This window comes from Homalodisca vitripennis, chromosome 3 (genome assembly GCF_021130785.1).
Source record: "Homalodisca vitripennis isolate AUS2020 chromosome 3, UT_GWSS_2.1, whole genome shotgun sequence".
Lineage (NCBI taxonomy): Eukaryota > Metazoa > Arthropoda > Insecta > Hemiptera > Cicadellidae > Homalodisca > Homalodisca vitripennis.
Genome location: NC_060209.1, coordinates 32,341,973 through 32,359,196, shown reverse-complemented (window position 1 = coordinate 32,359,196; position 17,224 = coordinate 32,341,973). Strand labels below are relative to the sequence as shown.

The 17,224-nt window shown below is 33.9% G+C and overlaps 1 protein-coding gene across 2 annotated transcripts in view; it reads right to left on the bottom strand.

The window, feature by feature from the left end:
- The window catches only part of LOC124356777 (titin-like), a 42,087-nt gene that overhangs the window by 3,394 nt on the left and 21,469 nt on the right, over nucleotides 1-17,224 (bottom strand). The window contains exons 9-15 of one of the 2 annotated variants that reach the window (XM_046807974.1): nucleotides 12,730-12,960; nucleotides 9,881-10,084; nucleotides 4,995-5,255; nucleotides 4,059-4,112; nucleotides 2,692-2,889; nucleotides 1,477-1,652; nucleotides 135-294 (exon numbers count right to left, since the gene is read on the bottom strand). In XM_046807974.1, the coding sequence (XP_046663930.1) occupies nucleotides 135-294; nucleotides 1,477-1,652; nucleotides 2,692-2,889; nucleotides 4,059-4,112; nucleotides 4,995-5,255; nucleotides 9,881-10,084; nucleotides 12,730-12,960 (1,284 nt within the window). The remainder of the gene's footprint in view (nucleotides 1-134; nucleotides 295-1,476; nucleotides 1,653-2,691; nucleotides 2,890-4,058; nucleotides 4,113-4,994; nucleotides 5,256-9,880; nucleotides 10,085-12,729; nucleotides 12,961-17,224) is intronic. The other variant, XM_046807975.1, reaches the window with a different exon arrangement.

Sequence of the window (17,224 nt, the reverse complement as noted above, 5' to 3'; positions counted from 1 at the left end):
CACCTTAATAATGAAATTTTTACCATTTTACCCCATAAAATTGTTCTAGCCAATCTGCACGAAAATTCTCATTAAAAAAATTATTTGATTTAGTTTGATGTTAGATAAATTGACACTTTACAAACCGTACTTACTGGTGGAAAGTAATCCTCTTCAGCCAAAAGTTTCTCTGGTCGACCCTCAATTGGTAGGCCAACCCCATCATCACACTTGTTCTCTATTTCTCGGATCAGTCGATACACTGCAGAGTTGGCTGCGTCAAACTTTGGAGGTTCATACTTGCGGAAATTCAATCTGCAAACAATTTTAATTATTTTATCTGTAACCAATCTATTTTTATTTATAATAGTAAATAGAATTCAATTTATTTAAACAGTCACATCCAAATAGAACAAATACACTGTTAAAGTATAGAAACATAAAAGTAAACCATTTACTTTAAATGATATAATTGATTACTATTCATGTTTCATTTCCAAGCTTCAAATTTAATATGAGCATATGGCAAATTTAAAAGGAACTAATTGTCACCTGCGACGAAACTTGTGTGCTGTTACACACTCAAGTTGAAAAAGGCAACTGTAGGAAGAGAAATGAGAGGGCACTAGAGGAGACAACGATGTTGTTATCGATCAGAAAGATAGTAGGGTAAGTTTTTTGCTTACTGCTTATCGCATAAACGTTGTCCATGGTCAATGCGTAATTAATACACAATATTATTGTGGTATACTGGTTGCCCCAAAATTGTCATTGTGAGGGAAATGAAGAAATAATCAGCTATTCCTTCTGTTTCCTTCTTCCCTCTTAACTTGTAAAATTATAACACTTTTTAAGTCTTCTATAGGGATTTGTAATATTAGGCTACTTGAAGTTCTATTTATGAATTTTAAAAAGCACAACACCCCTTTTCAAAATGCAGAATGAGGACAACAAACAAGACTTTTCATGCAGGACACCTTTCTGAGAAGCTTGTTAAATTCATTAAGATAAAATTAGAATAAAGGATACAAAACTGAATATAATTGTATGAATAATACAGGATCTGATTAGACAAAATTTATTTCTGATCAATCTATCTAAAATTATGGTTACCTTATTCTCTGAATGGATGAAAAAGTACTCACGTTTCATGTGAAATAAGACCTACATTTATTAAAACTAGGTCAAGTTACCAAATACAGTACTTACCCAATAGTAGAGCCCACAAGGGCCTCTGATTGGTTGATGATGATCTCTTCAATGAAATCTTCATTGTACACGTCTCTTATTCTACCAGACACTTACCCAATAGTGGAGCCCACAAGGACCTCAGATTGGTTGAAGCTGATCTCTGTGATGAAGTCTCCATTGTAAGCATCTCTTAATTTACCATGCACTTACCCAGTAGTGGAGCCCACAAGGACCTCAGATTGGTTGATGATGATCTCTTTGATGAAGTCTTCATTGTAAGCATCTCTTAATCTACCAGACACTTACCCAATAGTCGAGCCAACAAGAACCTCAGATTGGTTGATGATGGTCTCTGCAATGAAGTCCTCATTGTAAGCATCTCGTGGTTTGTACCACTTTCGGCCACCAGGCAACACAATAGGCCTCTCCGCCACGGTGCGTGGAAAATTCCTGATCATTGGAGGCTTACACACTGATCCCTCCTGAAAATATACATCTAGTTTACTCCTGTATTCTGTACAAGGACTATTATTATTAGAATTTGTTTACACTGTTAAATAAAACTTTTCATCATAAAAGTCAGATTGTGTTTACACGTACATATATCTAGTTTTTATGTTATATACTCTAGGAGAGCTAATAACAGAAGACATGATGTATTAGGCAAGAACGGACAGCAAACACTTTTTTAAAGACCTATATTTTTGTACGCAAGGCATAATACTGTTGTTACAGTATATCTAAAACGCTACACTGAATCATTTTTAATTCTCAAAAATTTTGAATATGTATAATGATGAAACTTCAAATGGATTCCATTTAATATATTTATAGTGTTCAATACATAAATGTACCTAATCATATTAAGTTTTAATTGTGATTTGCGTTAACCATAAAATCATGATAGGGATTTTCCAAATGCTTAGAACTAACTCTAGAAATGCTTAGGTTATCTTATTGTTCAGTTATGGTGCTGATTCATGCGTTGTTCATTACCCTACTATCTTGTATGGCTTAATTGACTTACAAAACATTTATATTTTCTAATCAAACTACTTCTGATAATAAGTTATAAATAATTGTCTGAATTTGAATGGAGTTTTCACGTATTAACTGATGTATGCACTGCCACTTTATTTTATCTGTAAGATTGTGCACTATAAATTATTTATGAAAATAATTGAAACTTTTAGAGTAATCAAACTATTAAAATATGACTTGTTCAATGCATACTTGCCCATAATTTTATTTGACCTAGATGTATGTTTCATCTTCAAACAACATCTTAACATCAACATTGGTCATGGTAAATGTAAAGGTAGAACATCAGAAATGTAATGTGGTTGAAATGATTAATTTTAATGTCTGTTTTGAGAGTAATAATAATTATTAATAATACCATTCTTTGGATTATATAGTATTTAGCAATTCCATATAAAAATTATGCAAATTACCAATAAAGTAAAATTGTTATTTTTATGTTAACTTAAAAATCTAATTTGCTATATTACCCAAACTTACACCATCTTCTCTTTGGCGTTGCTTTCCCATATTTTTGCAGTTTTCATCATAACCATTTGGAAGAACGTTTGTTTCTTCTAACTCTGTTGACTCACAAATGTTTGTCTCCTCTATTACTTCATCAACAGTTTCAGTCTTTTCTTCTTGGACATCTTCCTCTGCATTCTCCTCTGTCTTTTCTTCCACAGTAACATCAATCTAGAACAGAAAGCATTCCATACCACTTACATTAAAAAGTACATCATGTTACTTTATGTTCTTAATACATTTTTGATGAAGAAACTACAGGAAATGTAAATTTATAAGATGAGATGAAAACTTTAATTGTAATTATCAAAAATACTACATTACTACATCAAGTGGACTGTAGGTCAAATATTGACAAGAACTGAATTCTCAGTTATATCAGTATTTATTGGATGGTAGTTGGATTTCATAAGAACGAGGCTTGATTATAACAAGATTTTTGTTTGTGTAAAGTAATGAATACAAATAAAATCTTTCCCCACAGTGTTTGGTAAACAATCAGTTGTATTGCTCCAGGACCTCAGAACCAACTAAATTGTGTAAGTACATAACCTAGTATTTTGTAAAGTCGATAGATTTATTTCTCCAAATAAAAAACTCAATTGTCAGCCACACTAGCTTTGGTGGAAGTCGAAATGTAAAAAAAGATTATAGATGTTAAAATTGTAAAAAAGTTAAACAATTTTTTGTCTACTTAAAACCAACTATGAAACACTTAAATAAAAATTAAATCAGCATTGAAGAACCATATGTATATTGACTATTGACTATATATGTTAGCCATATAGTTTTGTGTTCCAGGATGACGGTTTCTACCACATAGTGAGTGACAGTGGGGATGCAGTAGTGAACACGCAAAGTATTTTTGATTAGAATTTACTAATGCATATAGCGTTCATATGAAAATTAATATAATAGGAATTAAAGGGCAACTGAAATTTATGTAAATATGACGTTTTATAGTAATGCCATTGATTACAGTATCAATAAATAAACATTTGGTTATCTTTTTTTATTTGTTTTTACCAATATAATAGCAATATATTAATGCCATAAAGAATTTCACAAATAATTTACAAAGTCATGTTACAGTGAATGGAATAAAATCCCATTAAAATTAACATTTTAGAATAAAATAAAACAATAATAAAAACATGACACGTTAGAAAAGAAATTAAAGAGTTGTTAATTTTACTGCAAAATCTATTTTTTGTCTAAATTTTATTTTGCCCCAGATCTATTGCACACATACATTGTACAGTTTATTCAAATTGATTTCAAATATTTTACTGTTGTACCATCGTAAACATTAAAAAAATGACACAAAACAAATTACATACCTTCCACTGAAGATGTGAGTTTGAACCTCGTTTATGTTCTAGAGCTTCCTCTACCTAAAAAATGTCCAAATAAGTTTACACTGCAAGTTTTACAATATCAAAGTTATCAGTGGTTACTAAAATAGTGCTTGTGTATAATATATGTTCAGCAATAACTATTATAGATAATATAACTAATATAATGTTTCGTTTTATAAAACTTTATGTAAATATCCATGAGTCTATCTTTGTCTTAGTTCCAGAATGCAGTTTCTAAAATATCTAATATACATTTAATAGTTGGGGAAGAATCATTTTATTTAATTTAGGTATTTTAACTGTTTTTAATCTCTATATATTTTATTTATTGTTTTATATTCATAAAGATATTTAACATGTAATGTAAGGAATGAAATCCATGAACAATCTACAAGGCATGGTAATCGTCTTGATGTACTCTTTACAAGATTGGAAAAAATTAGATCTTGCCATACTATACGTGTATTTGACTATATAATAAGTTACTGCTCTCAACCAAAGGTTTATCTTTTAGTCTCTTTAAATGTAAGTTACATAGATGACTGGCTGCTCATCCCTTCTACAGTATCGATGAATTTTTAAACATGCCAGATTCAGAAATAACTGTATTGTAAGTCTATTAAATATGTAAGATTTATATATTTTATTTATAGATTTAGTTTAAGATTTGATTTGCTATTTATCAATGCTGTTTTAATTTAAGAATTACGTATAGCAAAATAAGTTTTATCATAGCAAAAATGATGACCATGTCGATTGCTATATGCCTAAAGACAATAAAGATTTTGATTTGATTTTAGAGCAGAACTTTATTACTAGATATTAAGAAATAATATATTTCTTAATATCTCATTTTTGAAAAATGCAGATATTTACTTAGTAAAAAAAGATAACTAACAATCCCTGGCAATCTCTCACCTCCTTTTTATCTGCTGACTCCTTGGCCTCAACTATCTTATTGAGTTGCTCTTGCAGAGCCTGCAGGTTGGCTTGCAGCATGTTAGGCAGCTGCTGTATCGACTCTATCTGTTTCTGGATAACTGCTAACTGCCTCTCGAACTCGCTCTTGTACTCTGTCTCTTTAGTGCTCTCTTGTTCCTCTCTCGTCACATTCTCTTTTGTTTCCTCCTCAACTGAGTCTTCCTTTTTGTCTTCAGATCCTTCTTGGAACCGGACTTTCTGAAAGTTTATCTATTTGCAGTTTGCACAGGACAAAAATCTAATACATGAGAGTTTGAAATATCAGATCACTAATAAAATATAAGTTACTGAAGTTGTAAACGATTCCCTGCCACTCTTGACCAACTGAAATTCATACTACCTACAATTTTACGGCAGCATATATTAAGAACTGAGACTATTTAGTCCAAATGTCTATAGAATGTAGTTTCACCATCGGTGTATAGTTACCAGATGTGTTTTAAAATGGCAATAAATAGATATACGCTACTTTCCCCCTTAACAGTTTTATTAAAAAATTTAAATATATATAGTATTCCTAAATATTTGTTGTGTTTTTTTTACAGACAGGTTTGTAGAGTTTAGATATATACTTTTTTATGCAAAGAAAAATTGTTTTTAGTGGCTTTATTCAATAGACAATAGACAATAGACAATATTCTTTTAATGACATATTCGTAGAGAACAGTACATTGTGTCAATACAAAGTGTTTTAAAAACAGGTTCAGGTGTTAAAAAATTCTTTTTCTGTGTAGTAAGGATTTTCTTGCAGCCATATGGTTAGTTGATTCTTGAGCCCCTTGATTGGTTCTTTCTTGAGATGTTCTGGCAGATGGTTGAAATAGACTGCACCTTTATATGATGGCTTCTTCCCATATAGACTGAGGTGGTGAGGTGGTAGTGTGAAGTTCGCAGCATGTCTAGTGTTGTGGCGGTGTATGTCTCTGTGTCTGGTCTGTGCTGTGGTGACTGCATGTAGGACAACTTCTCGAATATGGAGTGACACAACTGTGAGGATCTTGAGCTCCTTAAAGGCATCTCGACAGCTTTCTTGTGGGGCAATGTCTGCAAGACACCTTATTGCTCTTTTTTGTTGTATTAAGAGCCTTTCCATGTTGGCATTACTTGTTCCCCCCCAGGTTGCTATGCCATACCTGAGGTGGGATTCAAATAAAGAAAAATATGCTGTTTTTGCTGTTTCCAGGCTACTTATTTGTTTTAACCTCCTTATGACATAGGTGCTGGAGGCGAGCTTCTTGCAGAGGTGATCTATGTGGGCTGTCCAGGCCAGGTTGGAGTCTATAGTTACCCCAAGGTGTTTGGTGTTATTTTTGGATTCTATGCCCGGTAATGCTATGTTGGCGTTGTTCTTATTTTTTGTGGTAAAATTTAGCTGGACTGTTTTCTTTTCGTTCAGGACCAGTTCGTTTGTGGTGCAATATAGTCTAGTAGTGTTGAGGGTGGTGTGTATGTTTCTGGTAAGTGTTTCTGCTGATCTATTGGCCAGTGTGAGCACTGTGTCGTCGGCGTACATTACTGTATGGCAGTTGTCCTCCAAACAGCCAGGAAGGTCGTTAGTGAAGAGGAGGTACAGCACAGGGCCCAGGACTGAACCTTGTGGGACTCCTCGTTGCGCAGTGGTGGGTTCAGATTTGATTTTTTGTTTGATGCCATTTTCTGTGTGTTGTATCTCCACAAGCTGTTTCCTGTCATATAAGTAGCTGTAGAACCACTTAGCCTCTGTCCCAGTCACTCCAAGGGTGTTTAACTTTGTGAGTAGTCTGTTATGACTGAGACAATCAAAGGCTTTACTGAAATCTAAGAAAAAACTTGTTACAGTGTTTCCCTCTTCTAGTTCGTCGATTACATGTTCTACAAGTTGTATCAGGGCAGTAGCGGTTGACCTCCCCTTTAGGAAACCGTGTTGTTGGCCTGTGAGGAGGTTATTCTCTTCTAGGTGGAGGAGTAGCCTGTCGAGGACTACCTTTTCTATTATTTTAGAGAAAGTCGGGATAAGTGAGATGGGTCTGTAGCTACTAGTGTTGGTAGTTTCGCCATTTTTGTATTTTGGATAGACTTTAGCGGTTTTTAGTAGATCTGGGAAGATTCCTTGTTGGAGGGATTTGTTTGTGATATCTGCCAGAGGGATGGTTAATTCTTCTACACAGATTTTCGTCAGTTTTGCTGATATTTCATCTATACCCGAGGAAGTTTTTGGCTTCAGGGAGTTAATGGCATTTTTTATGTCATTGTGGGTTACTGGTCGAAATTGCAATTCATAATTTACTTCTGGCAATGGGTCTTCGTTTTGTGGGGTGTTAAGCCTGTTATGGTGGGTTTGGAGTGTTCTTTCCGCTACTGTGGCAAAAAAGTTATTGAAGCAGTTTGCAATGTCTGTTGGGTCTTGGGTTGTTCCATTGTCGAGTTGTAGTTTCCATTCTCTGGTTGTGTTAGGTTTCAAATTTCAATTCAAATTTTTAGTTTTTATATGTTGTCTACTAAGTCATTTTCACTATCCATCTCCGTGTCATCATTAGGCAAACGAAGCCAATGGGCTATTTGTATATCAGATATTTCCAAGATACAATAGATACTAGAAATATAACCATAAAATACTCCACGCCGGAAAACATACAACACATGGTTGCTGTCTGCACTGTGTGACTACAGCGAACTCACCCAGGTGCAAACTCTCATGACATAGGACCAAGGAGTGCTGACATCTAGTAGAAAATGCCGGAACTAATTGTGCACCATGGGGTTGTCATAGACATGCTTCTTGCACAATATTATGGCAAACAACAGGATAATCAGGAACAATAATAACAATGCATAATATTACGTAAAAACTGTGAAGTGGTTAAGAGTTGAACTTACTGTACTTGCTACTTTTTAAAGAACTTCAAATTTAAAGAGTATACTTGGGAAATATTTACAAGTTACAAGATTATAGTTAATATCATTAAGCTAAACATAAAACTTTAGAGAGATGTTTCATGTAGACTACCCTCCAACTCTACATTTTCAATTGCTAAACCCCCTTTCAAGGCATGTTCCCCTCACCCGAATCCTATGAAGTGAAGTTTGGGTGAAGTTTTATTTGACCCAAATCAAATAAAACACTTTTATTGCTGCGGGACATATGCTAATGTATGATAATGACATGGGTAAAATTAAACATTTTAAATTAGTTTGTTGTTAAAGAAATAAAAAACCAACAATGTAACAGGTATTAATATTTTAACAGAATTCAACACACAAACACCCCTCAACAGATGCTATTTTCATTGCCTTTAATTACTAATATTTTATATATTGTTCAGACCATTGAGAAAATTTTGGAATAATCATGCTCAAGAATTTTGAAGGAGGCCAAGTTTTGAGTGACATTTGATTTATGAATGTTCTCTTGGGCATGCTTTATCTATTCTACAAGATAATTTACAACATACAAAAGTCCAATTTAAATATTTATGAAAAGGATAAACAATGAGAAAATCCTTAATGTTGCTAGAACTTTTATCATAAAAACTCCCTTTAAGCACTTCAATCCCTCAGGGGTATACCTAAAACTGATTTTTATTTCCTATAGAACAAAAAGAATCCCCAGTTCATACCCAAATTCTTGTTTTTTCTTCATTTTCCTTTGTTTTATGACAGTTTTGTGAACTTTAAATTTTAGGTCCATTAACCGAATAATTCAGACTTTAGATCGCACTGTAGATTAGTAATACGAAAAGGACTAAATTAATAACATCTGGTCTAAGAACACATCTACTCAGCTCTGATCAGCTAAAAACTGAAAATAAAATCAGAACTTTTCTACAGTTTTTCACTGACAGGAACTGGCCATGAGCATGTTAAGCTATAAGTCTTTTAATTCAGTTAATTACCGGGAAACCATACAAATTTATTTCTGCTAATTTCCTTTTTCTAAACTAACAAACCTGAAAGCAATATGAATATTCCTCAATCTGATGAGACAGGCAGCGTTGATAAATCAATTCCTAATTGTAGTTGGAGAATTACACCAATTGAAACCATTAAATAACAATGAGAGTAAAACAATATATAACTTGTTTCAGCAGGATGGTGCCACCTGCCACACTGCCCGCAAAACAATTATGTTACTCCATGAACGGTTCCAGGATCGTGTCATTTTTTGGAATTCCGACCATCTATGGCTACCAAATTTAATGTGGAAATTCAACGGGTTTTCGTCGAAGTGGAAGTGGAATCTTGTTGTGTAGTCATTGAATGTCATGGACAGAGTTGTTGCGTGCCAGCACAGTAGAGAAGGCCACATGCATGACATAATATTTCATACATGAAATCGGAAGGTTATATAAACATTTTGATGTATTTATTTTTAGTTTTTTATTAAAATAAATCTCTTAATTCGGTATACAAAACCAGCAATCTTTTTCAATCACCCTTTTTATTAAAAAAATCATAAGTTAATTTTAATGTTACTTTGAATTTAACAAAACAAATCCAATTTGAGTGATTGTATTGTAAAAAAAAAAAAATAGCTTAGTGTTACATAGTAATTCAGACCAATGAATGTAGCAATTCTTTGAATCAATGGCGTACAGAATTTTTCAGCCTGAAATATGATTACTCAAATGGCAAATTTGACAAAATTGGCAAATATTGAGTGATTTAAATGATCATGCCTAAATGTGCACCTAATAATAAATATCTATTTCGAAAACATTACGCTTATTAGCAGGAAGCAAATTAACTTGTATTAAGTTTCATATTCTGTTAAAAAAATATAACACAATCATAATCCTCATATAATATCAAGGAACCTTTAGTTTCTAAAGAAATAAAATGATCACCTCATCAAAAACACTTTCTGTGGACACTGCCTCTGTTATAATAGGTCCATCCTCGTCTGACACTCTCAGCAAGTTCTCGTCATACACTCGCTCTTCTCTCGAGTCTTGTGTTGTCAGTTCCTCTACTATATGTACACTCTCTGACCATGTTGTTGTAGATGACTGTACCGTCTCTTCATGATGTATACTCTGTTCTTGTATATTCTGTATGGTTTTACACATAATGATTATTTACATGTGCTACAAACGCATTTCAATGTATTGATTTTAATGACAAATACCATACGAACGTTGTTCATGCTTTTGTTAGGAGATAATTAAATATTTAAAAGTTAAGTTTTACCTGTGTAATTAATACAAACAATGTTTTTACTTCACTTAATGATCATTTTGAAAACAAACTGATGAAAAGTTTAGACTAATTAAGATGATGAAAGATTTAAATTCAAACAATATTAGTTTTTACTCTATTAATAAATAATAATCACAGGTTAGTATACTATGAACTTATTACAGTATAGAAGAATCATGAACTTATTCACAAAATAATATATTTTTAAAGATTAGTTTTTTTTAATTGTACTACATCTAAGTATGAGTAAAGTAAGATCAATATATTGTTCAAATAAAAGTATAAACACAGACAGAACTTCTACTAAAAGAAAATGTAAATAAAATGTTAACTGTTAAGTTCTGAAGCAGTGGATTTGTGTCGACAAAGGAAAAGAAGGAATTAGTCCAGGATGGAAATTTTAAGTACTCTTTCTCTATTTTATAATCTGTACAATACTAAATACATATACATATTTAAATATGATCATTTTCAATGCAAGTTAAATAAATGGAAATTTGTAATTACGAGGAGTATTAGAAAAATAAGGTTCCCCATGCCACCGAGACAGAATGCGATATATTGGGAGAAATCTGGTAACACTGTCTTACTCACCAGCTGACCCTCTCTCTATCCATACCACTCGCGCCTCGCTACGTCCAACAGTGCCGGCCTAGCTGCTTTCGAAGATGGAGCTCCCTATCATTGTTGCCGCCAGATGCGAAATTCGTGCTGTGATACGTTTTTTGAATGCAAAACAGATTTCACCTATTGAAATTCATCGTCAGTTAATCGAAGTTTATGGGGAAAACTGCATATCTGTTCAACACGTTCGGAAACGGTGTAGAGAATTGAGTGAAGGCTGCATGGAAATTCATGATGAAATCCGAAGTGGACGGCCTTCAGTTTCAGATGGAGTTGTTGAAAAAGTTGAGACAATATTGGTTGAAGATCGGCCATCCCCCCTACAGCCCAGACCTAGCCCCAAGTGATTATCACTTATTCCCAAAATTAAAGGAACACTTGGGTGGCCAACGCTTCAGTACCGATGATGAAGTCGAGAAAGAGGTTACTCGATTCCTCAAAGGATTGGCGGCAGAATTCTACAACATGAGGATAGAAAAGTTGGAGCATCGTCTACAAAAGTTTTTGGACAGAAACGGTCATTATGTGGAAAAATAGCTTAACTTTTAAGTTTTAAATTGATGTACAACACTAGGTAGAAATATAGAGCTGTCTATTTTAAAAAATCATGGGAACCTTATTTTCCTAATAACCCTCGTATAACTTTGAAATGTTCTATTGTTTGTTGATATATCACAATAAAAGAAACACTATTGTTACTTATTGCACAGCAAAGAAAAATGTAATGTGTAAGATAAAAATGCAATTAATTACATTTTTCTTGTTCACATTTATATTAAATGTGAAGATCAGACATAATCTTTGAAATTTGGATAAATAGACGAATTCATAAGAGTGATGAATATAATTACACCTTTACTAAAAAATCGGGTTTGGAGAGTCTGCTGTGTAGAAAATAATAAAGAAATGATTTTTCTGAGATGATTATTTAGCTCTGATTGCTGTTAGTGTGTGATATATTTGAGCCACAACTGAATATAAAGTATGTTTTTGTGCATTCAACATTTTTTCTATGTAGAAAATATTGTTTTAGACCTTATGTGACTATTTCAACCATATTATATCTTGTATTAAGGTTCAAGGAGAATTATGTTATAGAAATGCAACAGAATAAATCTACATGATATGGTATTAAACAACACTTAAGACATTTTAGTAAAATTTTATGATAGGTGGGAGAATACAAAACAAATTGCCTTTACAGTTTTTTTACCTAAATACACGTAATTAAATTATTTGAAGACATTTACTGTTTACACAACTGTTATACAATATCAAAGTGTCATTAATCTGTGATTGTTTTCTTTCTAGTGTATTATCTGACCATGATTTATAATAATATCAAAAAACTTTCTACGCAACTTTCCAGTAGTAAATCATTCAGCTATAGTAAATTGCTTGCAATCTCTTTAAATATTGGAGTATTATGATTATTGAAAACAATGAAATAAAAATATTATATATTTATCCCTAAATAATGTTTATTGTCTGATTTAGAATATTGGTTTCATTAAATATTATAGTAATTGTGTTTTTATTATTTTTAGTAAATAACAGTAAAATAATTTGTGATTTTAAATTTGAGTATGTTTAAAAATACATGAATATTGAATGTGTTATAATACTTTTCTGTTAATTACTAAATAAAATATAACCACAAAACTTGAGAAAAGCAAATTTGGAGTTTTAGATTTTCATAAAAATGTATATGAAATACAAAATTGGCTTTACAGAAAATAAATAATTTTCTTTTTCCTTAAAAAGGTTAATTTACAATTTTAGTTCAACCTTTACACAGTGATATTTTTTTTAATGATACTACACACAAAAACACTAGTTAACATGCACATGCCACTGGAATGTCTGATGTGACCTGTGGAGGTAGAGGTTGTGGTGGCTGTGGCTGTGGCTGTACTGGTGTCTCCGGTAGTGGTGATTCAATCCGTTTTTTCCATGGCAAATCTTCTACCGGTGTCAGTTTTGGTTTAGGTTTGGGTATTGGTCTCTTTGGTGTTTGTAAGAATGTCGAGAACCTCTTTGTTGGATCCTTTTTCAGTTGTTCCTCCTCCGGTTCTTCCTTCTTTATACGTTGTTCTTGCAGCTCCTGTGAGCCAGATCATGGTAATGTGCATATGTGTGAAACTAACAACTGACATTCGCAAGGCAAACACAATGTACATAGAAGATTATATATCAGAGTATAAGTATTGTTGTGTTTAAAAACCTTTATCAATATCTATTAGTCCTAAAGCTTTATTGTCCGTGGTTAATAAATTGCATGCCTATCAACATGGTATCTACAGTAGTTAATAAATCAAGTTGCATGAATGTAAGTTTATAAATTGTAAGTATGACTGCTAGCTTAGCTTAAACTTAAACCGTAAAAATATAACTTTGTTCGAAATCCCTGAGAACTATTTGTAATACTCAATGTCAAAATATTGTCTGTAATGCAACATGTGGTTTACAAAGTCAATATAATTGAACTTTTTCGTTATTCCAGGGAATAAACTATATTTTTATAACACAAATAATTTATACAACATTTAAAAGGTAAAATCGCCACTCCAATAATCCCAAACAGCTGAATTTTAGAACAATGAGTTATAGATAGGGGAGAGCGGGGCAAGTTGATACGTGGGCAAGTTGATACAGATGTGACTGTGAGCTAACGCGCATGCGCAGGGCGGACATGAGTCAGTAGAGGCTGTTGTTTACCGAGACGCAGTGCCACACGGCGTCCAGCTGTCAACAGAGTACTCTACGTGTTTTTATTGTTGAAATTGTGTTTTCATGAGTAGAAAGTAATTGTTGGCTAGTGTGTTTGAGTTGGCGTACCAGCAAGAGGATAATATTCAGGAAGTTCACTGTTAGCACAGTTAAACACCTGTTTCTTGGTAAGAATTCCATGATTAGTTTCATATTTCTGGACTTTATATTTTAGAGACTTAAGTTAGAGACTTAAGAGACAATTGTTCAATGGGGCAAGTTGATACGCGTAGCTGGGGCAAATTGATACAGTGTATCAACGTACCCCAATATTGTAAAAATTAGAGTTTTGTCTTTTCTTACAGAAACATGGTGCAGAATTATTACCAGGAAGACAGATCGAGGGAAAGTCCCGGATGAGAGCTTTGAAAAAGCCTATGAAGCTGTCAAGACCAAAACCATGTCTTTGCGGGAAGCAGCTGTAGCCTTTGAGATCGACTAAATGACATTGTTTAGATTTATAAGAAAAAAAGATGAATCGCAAAGTCAAAACCGTTACAATGGGGTATGCCAAACCAAGACAAAATTTTTCCAGACCAATTAGAATCTCAACTCGAAGAGTATTTAATACACTCTTCAAAAAATCTACTACGGACTTACACCACACAAAACATCAAAGTTTTAGCTTACGAACTTGCTATGGCTAATAGGAATATCATTACATTACCTGATTCATGGATTAACCATAAAATGGCTACAAAGGACTGGTTTAGCTTATTTATGAAAAGACACCCTAGACTATCAATCAGGGAGCCTGAGGCTATGAGCCTTAGTCGCGCTACCAGTTTTAATAAAGTCAATGTTGATCTATTTTTTGACAATTTGAAGAGTACTTTAGATAAATACAAAATTGAACCTAAGGATATTTGGAATATTGACGAGACCGGTGTGCAAAACAGTTCAGAGGCCAAACAAAATCGTAGCTCAGAAAGGGAGTACGCCAAGTAGGGAAAGCTACGTCAGCAGAAAGGGGGCAGACTGTCACTATGGTATTGGCTGTCAGTGCCATCGGCAACTCAGTTCCTCCAATGTTCGTATTCCCAAGAGTATTCTTCAAGGATCACTTCATCATTAACGGGCCACCAGGATGTATTGGAACTTCCTACCCATCCAGATGGATCACATCTGAATCGTTTTTGACGTTCATTAAACATTTTCACGGCCACGTAAGATCTAGCAAGGGCAATCCCTGCTTGTTGGTTTTTGGATAACCATGAATCACACTTATCTATTGAAGTGCTCAACTTCTGCAAAGAAAAATGGTATCGTCATGTTGTCTTTTCCCCCCCCCACATTCCCACCGCCTGCAACCGCTTGACAGGTCAGTTTATGGGCCTTTCAAAAGATTTTACTTCGCTTCATGTCGACGACTGGATGGTCAACAATGCAGGGAAAACTGTAACAATCTACGACATTCCTGGCATAGTAAAGATGGCACTCCCTAGAGCAATAAATCCTACAAATATTATATCTGGATTTCAAGCAACAGGAATCGCGCCATACAACAGAGAAGTGTTTACTGAGGATGACTCTTGTCCAGCGCAGTCACGGATAGAGAGATGACTTCACAAGACAGCACTGTCAAGACTTCTCAAGCTGGGACAAGCAACGCTGATGATGGTCTACACTCCAAAGTGAACCGAACTGAGACTACAACTGCAGTTCCATCTACAAATAAGGATGTGTCTGTAGGCGTATTCACTGTAAGCCCTCAAGAAATCCGCCCCTTACCCTAAAGCTGGAGAGCGAAAAAAAATATCAAAAAAGGGAGGAAATCTTTAAAATCCGCTATCCTTACTAGCACACCAGTTAAGGAGAGGCTGTGGAAGTGGAAGCCAAAAAAAAAGGAAGCTAAAATGGTAGCCAAGTCAGAAAAACGCCAAAAAAAAGACTTTTTAAAATGATAGAAGAGTCAGACCAAGGAGAAGAACAAGGTGAAGAAACAGAAATGCGTCCCAAAGAATAAAAATGAAGGTTGAATCAGAGTCGGAGGAAGAGAACGACGCCCTGTGTCTCATATGTTTGGAGGCCATTCTCCGAATCCAAGCCAGGTCAGGACTGGATACAGTGCATTTCTTGCAAAAAATGGGCCCATATAGAATGTGGGAAAGACTGTAAAATGTACACTTGTATTCACTGTACATCTGACTTTGTAATCAGTGATTCTGAGTAGGTTATGAACACAATCTCATAAACTGTGTGTTTAAAATAGTTTAATAATATGTCTTACGTTACCTTTGTACTATATTCTGCTTAATACATTTTTTCAATTGTCTATTAAGTGATTATTTGCTACCTTAATGTCTATTAGCTTATTATTTTATACACTTGTATCAACTTGGCCTCTCGCTAGTATCAACTTGCCCCCCATGTGGGGAACATTGATACACTTTACAGCATTAAACAAATATTTTAATTTTGGGAGATATATATAGTTAATCAAAGCGTTCAATACCATAGAAAAGTGCACAACTAATTGAAGTATAATATCAGTATTTTTTCCAATTACAAAATAATTCAAAACAAAAAATGTAAAAAAATAAAATCTGAAGTTTGTCTCAACATGCCCCCGCTCTCCCCTACAGATAGTTCTATGAGACTTCTGTTCATTTCCTAACATCAAGAACACACTAGCAAGACTCTAAAGTAAGTGGTTTTGTATCACATAACTTCAGTTGTCGACAGAGTCAACAATTGGGTATAAATAGGTTTGCATTATTACAGTGCATCCTAAATTGTGACAACTGACATGAAGGTTCTATTTACAAGTAGCATATTTGAAGAAGTTATCAAAAGTCTGATATAAAAACGATGAATATAGTAGCACATGTGCAGTTCGTCATCTTCCAATGGTCAGCACTGAATCATTATTCAGCAGAAGTTCAAGGTCAGTTCTTATCATCCAATTGTATAGTTAAACACTTGCCAGCTCAATATGCAGCAAAAATGTGATTTATCGCTATTGCCTAATTTTATATTGAGCATGCTATTTCTCCTTAAGACTTATCCTAGCTGAAAATAAAACAATCAACAAGACTTAATACTTATTTTTGTTATGTATCATTGTGTTTGTGTGCAATATTAACACTTTGACAAGGTCGTTTTAGTGTGTTCTGTGACTGCTACGGAGGGGCTTCTTGAACAAAACCAGTAAGCATATACAAAGGTATAGTAAAACCTCAATATCTTAGCTAATTATGGATAGATCTTCATGATTTTTCACTAAAATTCTCTTATTGATACTTTCAACATACTTTCAACAAATCTGATATAATATATTGTTATTGGATTATATTTGTATGTTAATATTTATTTTTAACCTTCCAACAACAAAGAAACGTTGTCCATGCAACAGTTAGTTACGCCCAGGCCCGTACTCAGTCTGGTTTTTTCCGACAATTTTACTGGAGCCCGGACCTTCTCCGCCACCCGTCTATTTGCAATGACTTTGTCGACAGACAAGACAAGATCAATCTAATAATGTAACTCACTACTGAATCTAACTATCATTAACAAAATAGTTAGATGTCGTCAATGGGATAACAGTGGAGGGTGAAGAGGTGTGATGGGGGCGCGATGGTGGGACATGATAGGACGCA